The 14,337-nt window shown below is 44.2% G+C and overlaps 1 protein-coding gene across 1 annotated transcript in view; it reads right to left on the minus strand.

Moving 5' to 3' along the window:
• Positions 1-2,690: 2,690 nt before the first annotated feature.
• LOC120058106 (synaptotagmin-like protein 5) overlaps positions 2,691-14,337 on the minus strand; it is a 44,733-nt gene continuing 33,086 nt past the window's right edge. Inside the window, exons 9-16 of the mRNA XM_039006581.1 lie at positions 8,639-8,707; positions 8,069-8,247; positions 4,652-4,754; positions 3,895-4,056; positions 3,684-3,792; positions 3,425-3,560; positions 3,078-3,286; positions 2,691-2,833 (exon numbers count right to left, since the gene is read on the minus strand). Of these exons, the coding sequence (XP_038862509.1) occupies positions 2,691-2,833; positions 3,078-3,286; positions 3,425-3,560; positions 3,684-3,792; positions 3,895-4,056; positions 4,652-4,754; positions 8,069-8,247; positions 8,639-8,707 (1,110 nt within the window). The remainder of the gene's footprint in view (positions 2,834-3,077; positions 3,287-3,424; positions 3,561-3,683; positions 3,793-3,894; positions 4,057-4,651; positions 4,755-8,068; positions 8,248-8,638; positions 8,708-14,337) is intronic.

Below are 14,337 nucleotides of genomic sequence, written 5' to 3' on the forward strand. Positions count from 1 at the left end.
CCAGTGAACTATACTCTACTTTACTCCACTCAAGTTTCTTAGAATTGAAGAAAGGGCCCATGGAGTCTTGATCTTGTGGTCTTGGTCTTGAGACCACTCAAGTCCACATAAATTCTGTATTGGTCTCAACTCCCTAGGTATGGATCTTGGGACCAATGTCCTGGTTTAAATCTTGGTCTTGGCTCATGCTCTCGGACAATAACTTAGTCTTTGGTTTACAAACCATAGGGAACTCAATTTGAAGAAGACAATGCTCCCAACCCATAAGAATCCCCATCCAGCTGACTACTTTAAAATGATGGAAGCCCTCAATGGTAATGTCTATACTAAAATATATACCCAATATATATCCATTGACACTCTTCATTTTGCTAAAATAAAGATAGGAAAAGTTACAATTTATACCTCAAGCAACATAATGAATCAGATACATAAGTAATTAAATCAATCAATACATTTTAGATTCTACAATCAACATTGAACATTTTACAGAAGAACAATAGAGATTATATTTCTCTAAATTCAATTTAAAGGATTTTAAAGTCCGGTTAAAAATCATGTTTTTATTATTTTCACAATTTTGTATGCAAATAAAACATTAATAGAAGGTTAATCCAAATGATCAATGCTGGTAGTGACACATTTTTTTCCTGGTAAGAAATTCAGGACAATACTTCAAATTTGCAATACAAATTTGTGTGAGTATTAGATATGTCTATCTAACATATGAGATGTGTGCTGAAAGTTTAGGAAAAATCAGATACAAATGTGATTTTTTTCCCCAACCCCCAATTTGCACCACTTCTGTAGAATCACCCATATAGGGAACAGGGTGCCATTTGAGGTGCATGCCAAGACTTCAGAACCACTTATGGGGGGATACTAGAAGTGCTATTACTCATCCAATGAGGTCGTAGGGACAGACAGGTCACAGGGGCCTGGGCTACAGACAGGCTGACGGATGTGTTCTATTCAATGAGTCATAGAGAGAATTTCAATTACATTCTCCTCACGTCCTCTCTTCTCAAAACCCATTGGATGAAAAAGCCAAAGGTCCCTCCCCTCTGACTTTCTCCTCCAGTGGGTTTTTAGAAGGAGGCGAGGAGAGAGGATGGGAGGAGTATGCAATTGAGTTCTCCCTATGACTGAGAGGGTGGCCTGGACATGGGTTCACTCTGGAACATGCAATCCTCCTCCCATCTCCACAAGGCTCCCGGGGCAAAATGTTTCCTGTGGTGCAGATATAACTGCCCCCCTGACTCTCTATTCCACACTTGACACAATACATTTCTATCAGCAATTTGGTGCTGCTGGATCTCTGGTTATATTTCTGCCTTAATCTGTTTCCACCTAAAATGAGGTCCAAAAATATCTGTTGATGAAGTGGCTATTTGTGCCACTCTACTCGTAATGTGTGCTTTATCAAAACTACAGTAAAACCATTGGTGTGTTCAGGATTAGTTACAATGCAATTCTGCAACACTTTGAAACTGGGGTTTATCCGTTCAAAAATGATGCATAATAACATTATTGCATTAAACAATGCAATCTTGAACACACCCATATTATAATTTTACAGTATACTATGGGAATGTTTAAATCTACTCAGCATGCATCAACCCTTAAGTGCCTTTGAAGAAGTTACCTTATGAGAGTAGGGACTAGATTCTATTAGATCCCCATATCGTTTGTTTTGGCGGTGTCTGAAGTGGAACTGCGTTAGAGCTGAAAATCCACAAGCGGCTCCATGCGTTAGCTTGTCGTGGATACGAAACAAAACACCCGCTAAGCGGATGTCTGCCAACGTCGGTTCTGATTGAGTCAAAGCCTAGGTAAAAGCTACCCTGAGCCACTGATGCAGGGTCAGATACATTATCTTCCCCCTAAATGGTTATGGTTAAGAGCAGGTCAGAGCAATCTGATCCTAGATCTGGGGTTAAGAACAACTTCTACCTCATGTAGTCTCAACACAGGGAGAGGAGAGCATTGTGCATAGTCAGATCAGATCATACAAATGACAATGTGCTTGTTCATTATGTTACATACATGTAACTGCCAAAATAAAGGAAACACCAACATAAAGTGTCTTAATAGGGCGTTGGGCCACTACCTTCTATAAGTGTCTGGAACTTTATTGGAGGGATATATACTTTGTATCTCTCATTTACTCAAGTGTTTCCATTATTTTAGCAGTTACCTGTACATGTCATAATGTACAGTAGTAGTAGTAGTAGTAGTAGTAGTAGTAGTAGTAGTAGTAGTAGTAGTAGTAGTAGTAGTAGTAGTAGTAGTATTAGTAGTAGTAGTAGTAGTAGTAGTAGTAGTAGTAGTAGTAGTAGTAGTAGTAGTAGTAGTAGTAGCAGTAGCAGCAGCGCTTGGTCTTGGCTGGGAATGGCCATGTGTGTGTAAGGCATGACTGGTTGACCTCTTTATCAGATAGAGGACTATGAACCCCAGTGCAGGATCAGGGTAGCTCAGAGGTTAGGGTTCAAGGGTCAGGAAGTGGAGTGATGTCATCAGCTCTGTATTGCGGGATAGAGCTTGGACATGGAGCACTGTCAACCAATGTCCTTCTCTTTCTTTTCTTCTCTTTTTCTCTCTCCCCCTCTTTCCTTCCACTGTTTCTCCCTTTTCTGCCACCTCTCTCTGTCCCTCTTTCTTTTGTCCTTCTTTCCCTCCCTCCCTCCATCTCATGTGTTGTGCTTGCACATGCTGGATCTCAGCATCAGTGTACACTCCTGGGGGACCTCCGGGTTGTCAATCATGCGTTGCCATAGCCGCTGTTCCTCTCCGTACGAGTCCATCCAGTCCACCTCGTTCCCATAGCTCTGGCCTGTAGGGAGACAATAGATCATCCCTATCTGTTCCATACACTCCATATCCCTACAGTGTTATGCTGACTGAATATGCTACAAATCACCATAACCTCTGAGAAGAGAGAAAAGAAGAGAAGTGAAGACTGGAGTTAAACTGAAGAGAAGACCAGAGAACAGAATAAAAGAAGAGAGAACAGCAGAGAAGTCCAATACCAAACAGCCCATCCCAGCCCCTGGTTCTTCCCAGACGGACAGACAGACCTGTCCCTCCGTTGAGTCGGACTCCCCCCAGGAAGACGTTGCTGGCCAGAGCCTCCTTGTCCCAGACGGTGAGCTCCAGACACACGTTGTTCAGGTCTCCGGCCTGCAGGCCACAGTAGGTGAAGGTGTGGTTCCACTGGGGGTTGACCGAGCGACGCACCACCACCGTCTTGTGCTTGGTGGACTTACTGTTGTCAGGGAGCAGGTACCTGGATCGATGGGGAGACAGGAAACAAGACATACAAAACTGTCAGAGGAATTGGAATTAGGTAGGTAGTAGGTCCTTCCCATCATTCTTACTAGGAATGAAGGCTGGATGAAACTGAATGGGTCTATCTGGGTCTCACCCTTTCACAAAGGGGTCTGAAGTGCCTCCAGACTTGACAGAGGTCAGGTTCTTGGCCTCCTTGACCAGCAGTTCCACCATACCTCCTTTAGGCAGCTTGATGCTGGACTTCTTTCCTTTCAGAAAGCCTTTCTTCACTGAGGGGAGGAGAGAGGTGAATGAGCAAAATTCCAAACAGTCTTTCATGAAATGTCATTAGTTGAATGATATGTGTTAGTGATGGGTTGGAGCAATTAAAACAGAAGGATTTTGTGGAGCACCTTGGACCTGGTCCAGGGGTAGCATGAGGTTCTTCTCTGCAGGGATGTACTTCAGAACCACGGTCAGCTCCCCTTTATACTGGAGCGTGGAGTCCATACTACTGTCCAGCTGCACATAAAACAAATATACTTACAGTATTTAACACTGATAAACATACAGTGCTGTATAAATCCACACATATACACTATTGTCCATCTGCACACAGGATACCTTGGGCTGCAGAGAGTACCACTCCTCCATGTTGCTGTCAAACTCCCAGGAGTCAAAGGTCAGCTCCACCTCCCCCAGGAAGCTGTTGTGTCCGAAGCGGTCATGGTGCCACACAGACAGCTGCAGCGTTCGTGTCTCCAACTGGGAGTGGCTGATCACATACTACACAAACACAGCACAGGAGAGAGTGACGACAGGAGAGTAGGACTAAGTACAAAAATCAAAGTTCCTGCCGATGCTCTTACAGGAATAACACATGTACAGCAGGGGTGCTTGAGATGAAGTCTATTGACGGCTATACACTGTAGGTATGGTGGTACAGGTTAATGAAAACACATGGGAGGAGCAGGCTTCATTTCTTTATATACTGTACAGATGTAGGATCTTAATTCAGTTTGCCACAGCAGGAAAATAAATAATGTGAATTATTATGTGGAAAGTTGATCAAGTTAAGCTCCTACATCAGTATGAACACCTGCTGACCGACACACTCCTGTTGACACACATACTGTCTCCAGGCAACTTGATCTCATCCAAGGACACACATTCTCATGATCACAAAAACAAACTCTTAAATATTACTGTTTCCCAAGCTACACACAAGTTCACACACACACACACACACACACACACACACACACACACACACACACACACACACACACACACACACACACACACACACACACACACACACACACACACACACACACACACACACACACACACACACACACACACACAAACACTCCCTCACCCTAAGGTTCTCGTTGAATACAGGGTTGATTGTGTTGGTCTTGATGCTGGTCTTCCTCTTGCTCTGGCGAGACTTGTCTGGGAGGAGGTAGGCCTTCACATAGCTGCCAACGGAAAAGACATTCAGCCACACTCCATTGGAAGACCGGTGTGCCGTGATCCATATGATCACCCCAAGGCTTCGCTAAGGTTACTCTGACATACCATGAATGTCACAGTTATTGTGGGTCATGCTGAGGTCGCACGTCACTCATGGATTGGTTCAAATTGAGCTGACGGTCAGGAACTGTGATGTTAAGAGGTGTGTGTTCTTTTTCAATTGTGAATGTGTGATAATGAAGTGTGTGTAATTTCACAGTAAGCATATGTTCTTCAGTGGCATACTGCCTCCTGTGGCGTACTGCATTAGCATCGAATAGCCCCCGTGATATGCAACTTTTCAGGGAAGTTAGGAACAAATATACACAGGCAGTTAGGAAAGCAAAGGCCAGCTTTTTCAAACAGAAATTTGCATCCTGTAACACTAAGTTCTGGGACACTGTAAAGTCCATGGAGAATAAAAGCACATCCTCCCAGCTGCCCACTACACTGAGGCTAGGTAACACTGTCACCACCGATAAATCTACGATAATCGAGAATTTCAATAAGCATTTTTCTACAGTTGGCCATGCTTTCCACCTGGCTACCCCGACCCGGTCAACAGTCCTGCACCCCTCACAGCAACTTGCCCAAGCCTCCCCCATTTCTCCTTCACCCAAATCCAGATAGCTGATGTTCTGAAAGAGCTGCAAAATCTGGACCCCTACAAATCAGCCGGGCTAGACAATCTGGACCCTCTCTTCATAAAATTATCCGCTGAAATTGTTGCAACCCCTATTTCTATCTTGTTCAACCTCTCTTTCGTATCGTCTGAGATCCCCAAAGATTGGAAATCTGCCGCGGTCATCCCCCTCTTCAAAGAGGGAGACACTCTAGACCCAAACTGCTACAGACCTATATCTATCCTACCCTGCCTTTCTAAGGTCTTCCAAAGCCAAGTAAACAAACAGATCACCGACCATTTCGAATCCCACCATACCTTCTCCGCTATGCAATCTGGTTTCCGAGCTGGTCACGGGTGCACCTCAGCCACGCTCAAGGTCCTAAACGATATCATAACAGCCATCGATAAGAGACAATACTGTGCAGCTGTATTCATCGACCTGGCCAAGGCTTTCGACTCTGTCAATCACCACATTCTTATCGGCAGTCTCAACAGCCTTGGTTTCTCAAATGACTGCCTAGGCTGGTTCACCAACTACTTCTCTGACAGAGTTCAGTGTGTCAAATCGGAGGGCCTGTTGTCCGGACCTCTGGCAGTCTCTATGGGGGTGCCACAGGGTTCAATCCTCGGGTTGACTCTTTTCTCTGTATACATCAATGATGTCGCTCTTGCTGCTGGTGATTCTTTGATCCACCTCTACGCAGACGACACCATTCTGTATACTTCTGGCCCTTCTTTGGACACTGTGTTAACTAACCTCGAGACGAGCTTCAATGCCATACAACTCTCCTTCCGTGGCCTCCAACCTCTCTTAAATGCAAGCAAAACTAAATGCATGCTCTTCAACCGATCGCTGCCCACACCTACCCACCCGTCCAGCATCACTACTCTGAACGGTTCTGACTTAGAACATGTGGACAACTACAAATACCTAGGTATCTGGTTAGACTGTAAACTCTCCTTCCAGACTCACATTAAGCATCTCCAATCCAGAATTAAATCTAGAATCGGCTTCCTATTTCGCAAACAAAGCATCCTTCACTCATGATGCCAAACATACATACCCTAGTAAAACTGACTATCCTAACGATCCTTGACTTCGGCGATGTCATTTACAAAATAGCCTCCAACATTCTACTCAGCAAATTGGATGCAGTCTATCACAGTGCCATCCGTTTAGTCACCAAAGCCCCATATACTACCCACCACTGCGACCTGTACGCTCTCGTTGGCTGGCCCTCGCTTCATTTCCGTCGCCAAACCCACTGGCTCCAGGTCATCTATAAGTCGTTGCTAGGTAAAGCCCCGCCTTATCTCAGCTCACTGGTCACCATAGCAGCACCCACCTGCAGCACGCACTCCAGCAGGTATATCTCATTGGTCACCCCCAAAGCCAATTCCTCCTTCGGCTGCCTTTCCTTCCAGTTCTCTGCTGCCAATGACTGGAACGAACTGCAAAAATCACTGAGGCTGGAGACTCAGCTCACAGATCACTGATCACTGCAATTGTACATAGCCAATCTGTAAATAGCCCATCCAACTACCTCATCACCATATTGTTATTTATTTTATTTATTTTGCTCCTTTGCACCCCAGTACCGCTACTTGCACACTCATCTTCTGCACATCTATCACCCCAGTGTTTAATTTGACAAACTGTAATAATTTCGCCACTATGGCCTATCTATTGCCTCCCCCCCTTATCCTACCTCATTTGCACACACTGTATATAGACTTTCTCTATTGTATTATTGACTGTATGTTTGTTTATTCCATGTGTAACTCTGTGTTGTTGTTTGTGTCACACTGCTTTGCTTTATCTTGGCCAGGTCACAGTTGTAAATGAGAACTTGTTCTCAACTAGCCTACCTGGTTAAATAAAGGTGAAATATCTAGCCTACCTGGTTAAATAAAGGTGACATATCTAGCCTACCTGGTTAAATAAAGGTGACATAACTTGCCTACCTGGTTAAATAAAGGTTAAATAACTAGCCTACCTGGTTAAATAAAGGTTAAATAACTAGCCTACCTGGTTAAAAAAAGGTGAAATAACTAGCCTACCTGGTTAAATAAAGGCGAAATAACTGGCCTACCTGGTTAAATAAAGGTGAAATAACTAGCCTACCTGGTTAAATAAAGGTGAAATAACTAGCCTACCTGGTTAAATAAAGGTGAAACAACTAGCCTACCTGGTTAAATACATGTGAAATAACTAGCCTACCTGGTTAAGTAAAGGTGAAATAACTAGTCTACCTGGTTAAATAAAGGTTAAATAACTAGCCTACCTGGTTAAATAAAGGTGAAACAACTAGCCTACCTGGTTAAATAAAGGTGAAATAACCAGCCTACCTGGTTAAATAAAGGTGAAACAACTAGCCTACCTGGTTAAATAAAGGTGAAACAACTAGCCTACCTGGTTAAATAAAGGTGAAACAACTAGCCTACCTGGTTAAATAAAGGTGAAATAACTAGCCTACCTGGTTAAATAAAGGTGAAATAACTAGCCTACCTGGTTAAATAAAGGTGAAATAACTAGCCTACCTGGTTAAATAAAGGTGAAATAACTAGCCTACCTGGTTAAATAAAGGTGAAATAACTGGCCTACCTGGTTAAATAAAGGTGAAATTAAAAATAAGTGTGTGTGTGTGCCCTTACGCATCTGTGCGTTGCCTCTTCTCATCGCCGGTGGCCAGGTTGCGACACTCCTTCACCAGGACGTTAAGAGCGCCTGTCTTATAGCTGTAGCTGATGTTCAACAGCAGCTCGCCACTCACGTTGGCGTTGCCATAGTCACCAGTCTCACTGTACATACTCATCATACTGTTCAGACTGCTCTGTGAGGAGAAGAGAGGGGGGAAGAAAGGAGAGGGGGAGAGAGAATAGATAGGATAAAGGGAGAAGAGAGAAGAGATGGGTAGGGAGAGAGCAAAATGATTAAAAGAGTGTAATAGAGGAGGGGGGCCTTTCGTCTTTGTGCAGGTAAAAATTCAGAACGGACAGATTGAGTCATTTGGTGAGAGATGGGTCTGGCTGGGGAATGTAAAACACTAAAGTTGATCTAATTTATGTCAAAGAGTGAGCCAGTATGATGAATGACCAATTCAGGCAGTCAGTGGCAGCGATGGGAGCAGAGCGGCACCGATTGGTGGAAACATATTCACAATAAGTGGGGTACACACATGCAGGCACACACATACACACATACACAAGGAGGCAAGAACTCACAGTTTCTGCATCCGAGTCGCCAGGAACACTGAGGTAGCCCCATTTTCTCTCTGAGCCGGGAGTAGAAGACTAGCAGCCAGAGGAAGAATAGAACCCGAGCCAGCATGGGGAGGAGGAGAGAGAGAAGGAGGAGGGAGAGAGTGAAGGAGAGAGGATATAGAAAGAGAGGAGAGAGGGAAGGAGGTAAGAGGGAAGGAGGAGGGAGGAGAGAGGGAAGCAGTAGAGAGGTGAGAGAGAGGAGGAGGGAGAGAGGGGTGATACATGTGAAAGTGTAAAGAGGACAGAGACGAGAGGACAGACCCCATGTACCAGGGCAGAAACCCCAGACACCAGACACCGACACAAAACTGAATCTATCAGGGTTGCCATGGTGATTATCAGATGAAGCAGGACCCGATTAGAACCCCTCAATGAATAAACAGAGAAGGACACAGCCAAAGCAACATATCTGGGAGCAATGGATTTACGGTTTTAGTAGATACATGAGAATCAGCCTTCTGGGCTTCATATTATTTTTTGGGGACCAACTTTTTATTTAGTGTTGTCTTTTTTTTAGGGGGGGTTACAGAAACCATGCCTCCCACCCCCTAGCCCCCCACCCCCATCCCATCTACTGAGGTCGGAATGAATTAATTTGAGCGTTCTGTTAAAGTTTCTGGCAATGGTTTTATCTAAGGAAAGAAATACACTGCTCAAAAAAATAAAGGGAACACTTAAACAACACAATGTAACTCCAAGTCAATCACACTTCTGTGAAATCAAACTGTCTACTTAGGAAGCAACACTGATTGACAATAAATTTCACATGCTGTTGTGCAAATGGAATAGACAAAAGGTGGAAATTATAGGCAATTAGCAAGACACCCCCAATAAAGGAGTGATTCTGCAGGTGGTGACCACAGACCACTTCTCAGTTCCTATGGTTCCTGGCTGATGTTTTGGTCACTTTTGAATGCTGGCGGTGCTCTCACTCTAGTGGTAGCATGAGACGGAGTCTACAACCCACACAAGTGGCTCAGGTAGTGCAGCTCATCCAGGATAGCGCATCAATGCGAGCTGTGGCAAGAAGGTTTGCTGTGTCTGTCAGCGTAGTGTCCAGAGCATGGAGGCGCTACCAGGAGACAGGCCAGTACATCAGGAGACGTGGAGGAGGCCGTAGGAGAGCAACAACCCAGCAGCAGGACCGCTACCTCCGCCTTTGAGCAGGAGGAGCACTGCCAGAGCCCTGCAAAATGACCTCCAGCAGGCCACAAATGTGCATGTGTCAGCATATGGTCTCACAAGGGCTCTGAGGATCTCATCTCGGTACCTAATGGCAGTCAGGCTACCTCTGGCGAGAACATGGAGGGCTGTGCGGCCCCACAAAGAAATGCCACCCCACACCATGACTGACCCACCGCCAAACCGGATGTTGCAGGCAGCAGAACGTTCTCCACGGCGTCTCCAGACTCTGTCACATGTGCTCATGTGCTCAGTGTGAACCTGCTTTCATCTGTGAAGAGCACAGGGCGCCAGTGGCGAATTTGACAATCTTGGTGTTCTCTGGCAAATGCCAAACGTCCTGCACGGTGTTGGGCTGTAAGCACAACCCCCACCTGTGGACGTCGGGCCCTCATACCACCCTCATGGAGTCTGTTTCTGACCGTTTGAGCAGACACATGCACATTTGTGGCCTGCTGGAGGTCATTTTGCAGGGCTCTGGCTGTGCTCCTCCTGCTCAAAGGCGGAGGTAGCGGTCCTGCTGCTGGGTTGTTGCCCTCCTACGGCCTCCTCCACGTCTCCTGATGTACTGGCCTGTCTCCTGGTAGCGCCTCCATGCTCTGGACACTACGCTGACAGACACAGCAAACCTTCTTGCCACAGCTCGCATTGATGCGCCATCCTGGATGAGCTGCACTACCTGAGCCACTTGTGTGGGTTGTAGACTGCGTCTCATGCTACCACTAGAGTGAGAGCACCGCCAGCATTCAAAAGTGACCAAAACATCAGCCAGGAACCATAGGAACTGAGAAGTGGTCTGTGGTCACCACCTGCAGAATCACTCCTTTATTGGGGGTGTCTTGCTAATTGCCTATAATTTCCACCTTTTGTCTATTCCATTTGCACAACAGCATGTGAAATTTATTGTCAATCAGTGTTGCTTCCTAAGTAGACAGTTTGATTTCACAGAAGTGTGATTGACTTGGAGTTACATTGTGTTGTTTAAGTGTTCCCTTTATTTTTTTGAGCAGTGTATATATACTCCCAAATATTTAAAATGGGAAACAATTGGGATTCCATAAATAGAGATGGAGTCCTCCATCAGGGTCTTGAGAGGCAGTAGGGCTGATTTAGTTAAATAGATTTTATAGCGTGAGATTAAGCTGAATATACTGTATATATGATCTTCAATGCCTTTGGGAGCGATTGAAATACATTGTCTAGATAGAGTAAAATATTGTCTGCGTATAATGAGATTAAGATTAAGATTATTTTTGTCACTCAGCAAATGTCAGGTCTGCTGAGCGCAAATTTAAAAGTTGTGAAAATTCTGTGCAACTTCCAGCGCGTGTTTACTGCGAACACTGAGGCTGTACCCGCTTTAAGTTACCGTTTCAGACAGTGGCTAAGTAGGCTACTGTGGCTATTTGAGCATAATGTAGGCCTACCATAGTGGCCTACCATCAAAAACAATGGAGAAAATGCATCCCATAACATTTTAACATGGAAATAGGTGTTCTATCATTCAGTCTACAGTAGCAGCCAATGTGTGGTGTTCAATGTAGGCCTACATTCCATGAGACTTTTGAAAAAACATTCAGGGCTTGACATTAACCTTTTATCCATTGTCCTTCAGACAAGGAGGTGACTGAAAATGTTGTTGTGTTGTTTGATGCAAGAAACCACTTTACAAAATAAATGCATTATTATTCCCATACCATTATTACAGAGAATCAGACACATTTTGCTACCCTCTGCCTATTGGAAACGTAGCTTATTCAAGCACGTCTCGAAAAGAAACACTATCCATTTAAGACAAAAAGAAATCTTTACCTGACTCGCTTTTCAAAGATGTTTAGAAATGTACACATTTGTGCTCTTGTAGGAAGCAATCACGCTGCTGTTGCTGAATACAAATGAACTATAACTGGGCTAATAACTCACTAACTATAAAAGGATATGAACAAATTTGCACACATGGCTACATGCAGCTCTGGCTTTGATCTCAAAACATGCACATCTACTCATGACCGCCCATGCTGTAAACACAGTCCAGTTCAAAGTGAATGCCACAGATCCAAATACAGTGCCTTCGGAAAGTATTCAGACCCCTTGACTTTTTCCACATTTTGTTAGGTTACAGCCTTGTTCTAAAATTGATGAAATTGTTTTCCACCCTCATCAATCTAAACACAATACCCCATAAAAAAAACTGAAATATCATATTTACATAAGTATTCAGACCCTTTACTCAGTACTTTGTTGAAGCACCTTTGGCAGCGATTACAGCCTTGAGTCTTCTTGGATATGACGCTACAAGCTTGGCACACCTGTATTTGGGGAGTTTCTCCCAGTCTTCTCTGCGGATCCTCTCAAACTCTGTCAGATTGGATGGGGAGTGTCGCTGCACAGCTATTTTCAGGTCTCTCCAGAGATGTTCAATTGGGTTCAAGTCCGGTCTCTGGTTGGGCCACTCAATGACATTCAGAGACCTGACTAGTCACCCAGTCCCTGCTGCTGAAAAACATCCCCACAGCATGATGCTGCAACCACTATTCTTCACCGTAGGGATGACGGCAGGTTTCCTCCAGACATGATGCTTGGCATTCAGGCCAAAGAGTTCAATCTTGGCTTCATCAGACCAGAGAATCTTGTTTCTCATGGTCTGAGTGTCCTTTAGGTGCCTTTTGGCAAACTCCAATCGGGCTGTCATGTGCCTTTTACTGAGGAGTGGCTTCCATCTGACCACCCTACCATAAAGGCCTGATTGGTGGAGTGCTGCAGAGATGGTTGTCCTTCTGGAAGGTTCTCCCATCTCCACAGATTAACTGTGTCAGAGTGACCCTCGGGTTCTTGGTCACCTCCCTGACCAAGGCCCTTCTCCCCCGATTGCTCAGTTTGGCTGGGCGGCCAGCTCTTTTTTGTTTTTGAGCGGATGGTGGGAACACAATTACAAATAATTTGTAGACTGCAAATTGACAGCAAGAAGTGCAAACAGATACACTACATGACCAAAAGTATGTGGACACCTGCTTGTTGAACATATCATTCCAAAATTATGGGCATTCATATGGAGTTGGTCCCCTCTTTGCTGCTATGACAGCCTCCACTCTTCTGGGAAGGCTTTCCACTAGATGTTGAAACATGGCTGCGGGGACATGCTTCCATTCAGCCGCAAGAGTGTTAGTGAGGTTGGGCACTGATGTTGGGCGATTAGGCCTGGCTTGCAGTCAGTGTTACAATTCATCCCTAAGGTGTTCGATAGGGTTGAGGTCAGGGCTCTGTGCAGGCAATTCAAGTTCTTCCACACTGATCTCAACACACAATTTATGTATGGACCTCGCTTTGTGAACGGTGGTATTGTCATGCTGAAACAGGAAAGGGCCTTCCCCAAAATGTTGCCACAAAGTTGGAAGCACAGAATTGTCTAGAATGTCATTGTATGCTGTAGCGTTAATATTTCCCTTCACTGGAACTAAGGGGCCTAGCCCGAACCATGAAAAACAGCCACGGGCCACTATTCCTCCTTCACCAAACTTTACAGTTAGTGCTATGCATTGGGGCAGATTGCGTTTTCCTGGCATCCGCCAAACCAGTAATTTGAAGGGGGTCCACATACTTTTGTATATATAGTGTATGTTTGCATAAAACATAATAATTTCAAACCTTGCTTACATTTGTATACGATCACGTGTCTCTCTATTATGCGTGGGAATACTTGGGAACAGATTTCTTAAATTAAAATCACTTTCCTGGTGTTTTAACCTTCTTTTATGTTCTACAATGAAACAAAAAAAAAACTTTTTTATTTTTAAATATATATTTTTTTGCTAAGAAAACCCCAGTTGGGGAACCTTACATTAAAGGGTGCTTTGCTATTTTTGGGCATTGGAATGACCTCTGCCTCCCTCCACGCCTGAGGGCAGAATCCGTCTTCAAGGCTTAGATTGAAGATGTGGCAAATAGGAATCGCAATGTATTCCTCTACCAACCTCAGTAATTTACCATCCAGGTTGTCGGTTCCAGGTGGTTTGTCCTTATTTATAGATAGCAATCATTTTTTCACCTATTCAACACTAACTGCAGAAGTCAAAGCTACTGTGCTCATCTTTCATTATTTGGTCCATTTTGTATGAAAATTAAGGCTCAGCATTTGTTGTTTGCATGTAATGCCTAAGCTTGCTAATTTTGTCAACAAAAAGTTAGTAAAGTGGTTGGCAATATCAAAGGGTTTTGTTATGAATGAGCCATCAGCCTCAGTGAAGGTTGGAGCTGAGTTAGCTTATCTGCCTAGAATTTCATTTAAGGTCCTCCAGAGCTTTTTTACTATCATTATTTATATAATCTATCTTTGAATAGTTTTTTCTTCTTTTTGTTTAGTTTAGTAACGTGATTTCTCGATTTACTGAATGTTTGCCAATCTGCTGTGTTGCCATACTTATTTTCCATTCCCTTAGCCTCAGCCCTCTCGGCAATACAGTTTTTCAATTCATCATCTA

This window comes from Salvelinus namaycush, chromosome 13 (genome assembly GCF_016432855.1).
Source record: "Salvelinus namaycush isolate Seneca chromosome 13, SaNama_1.0, whole genome shotgun sequence".
Classification (NCBI taxonomy): Eukaryota; Metazoa; Chordata; class Actinopteri; order Salmoniformes; family Salmonidae; genus Salvelinus; species Salvelinus namaycush.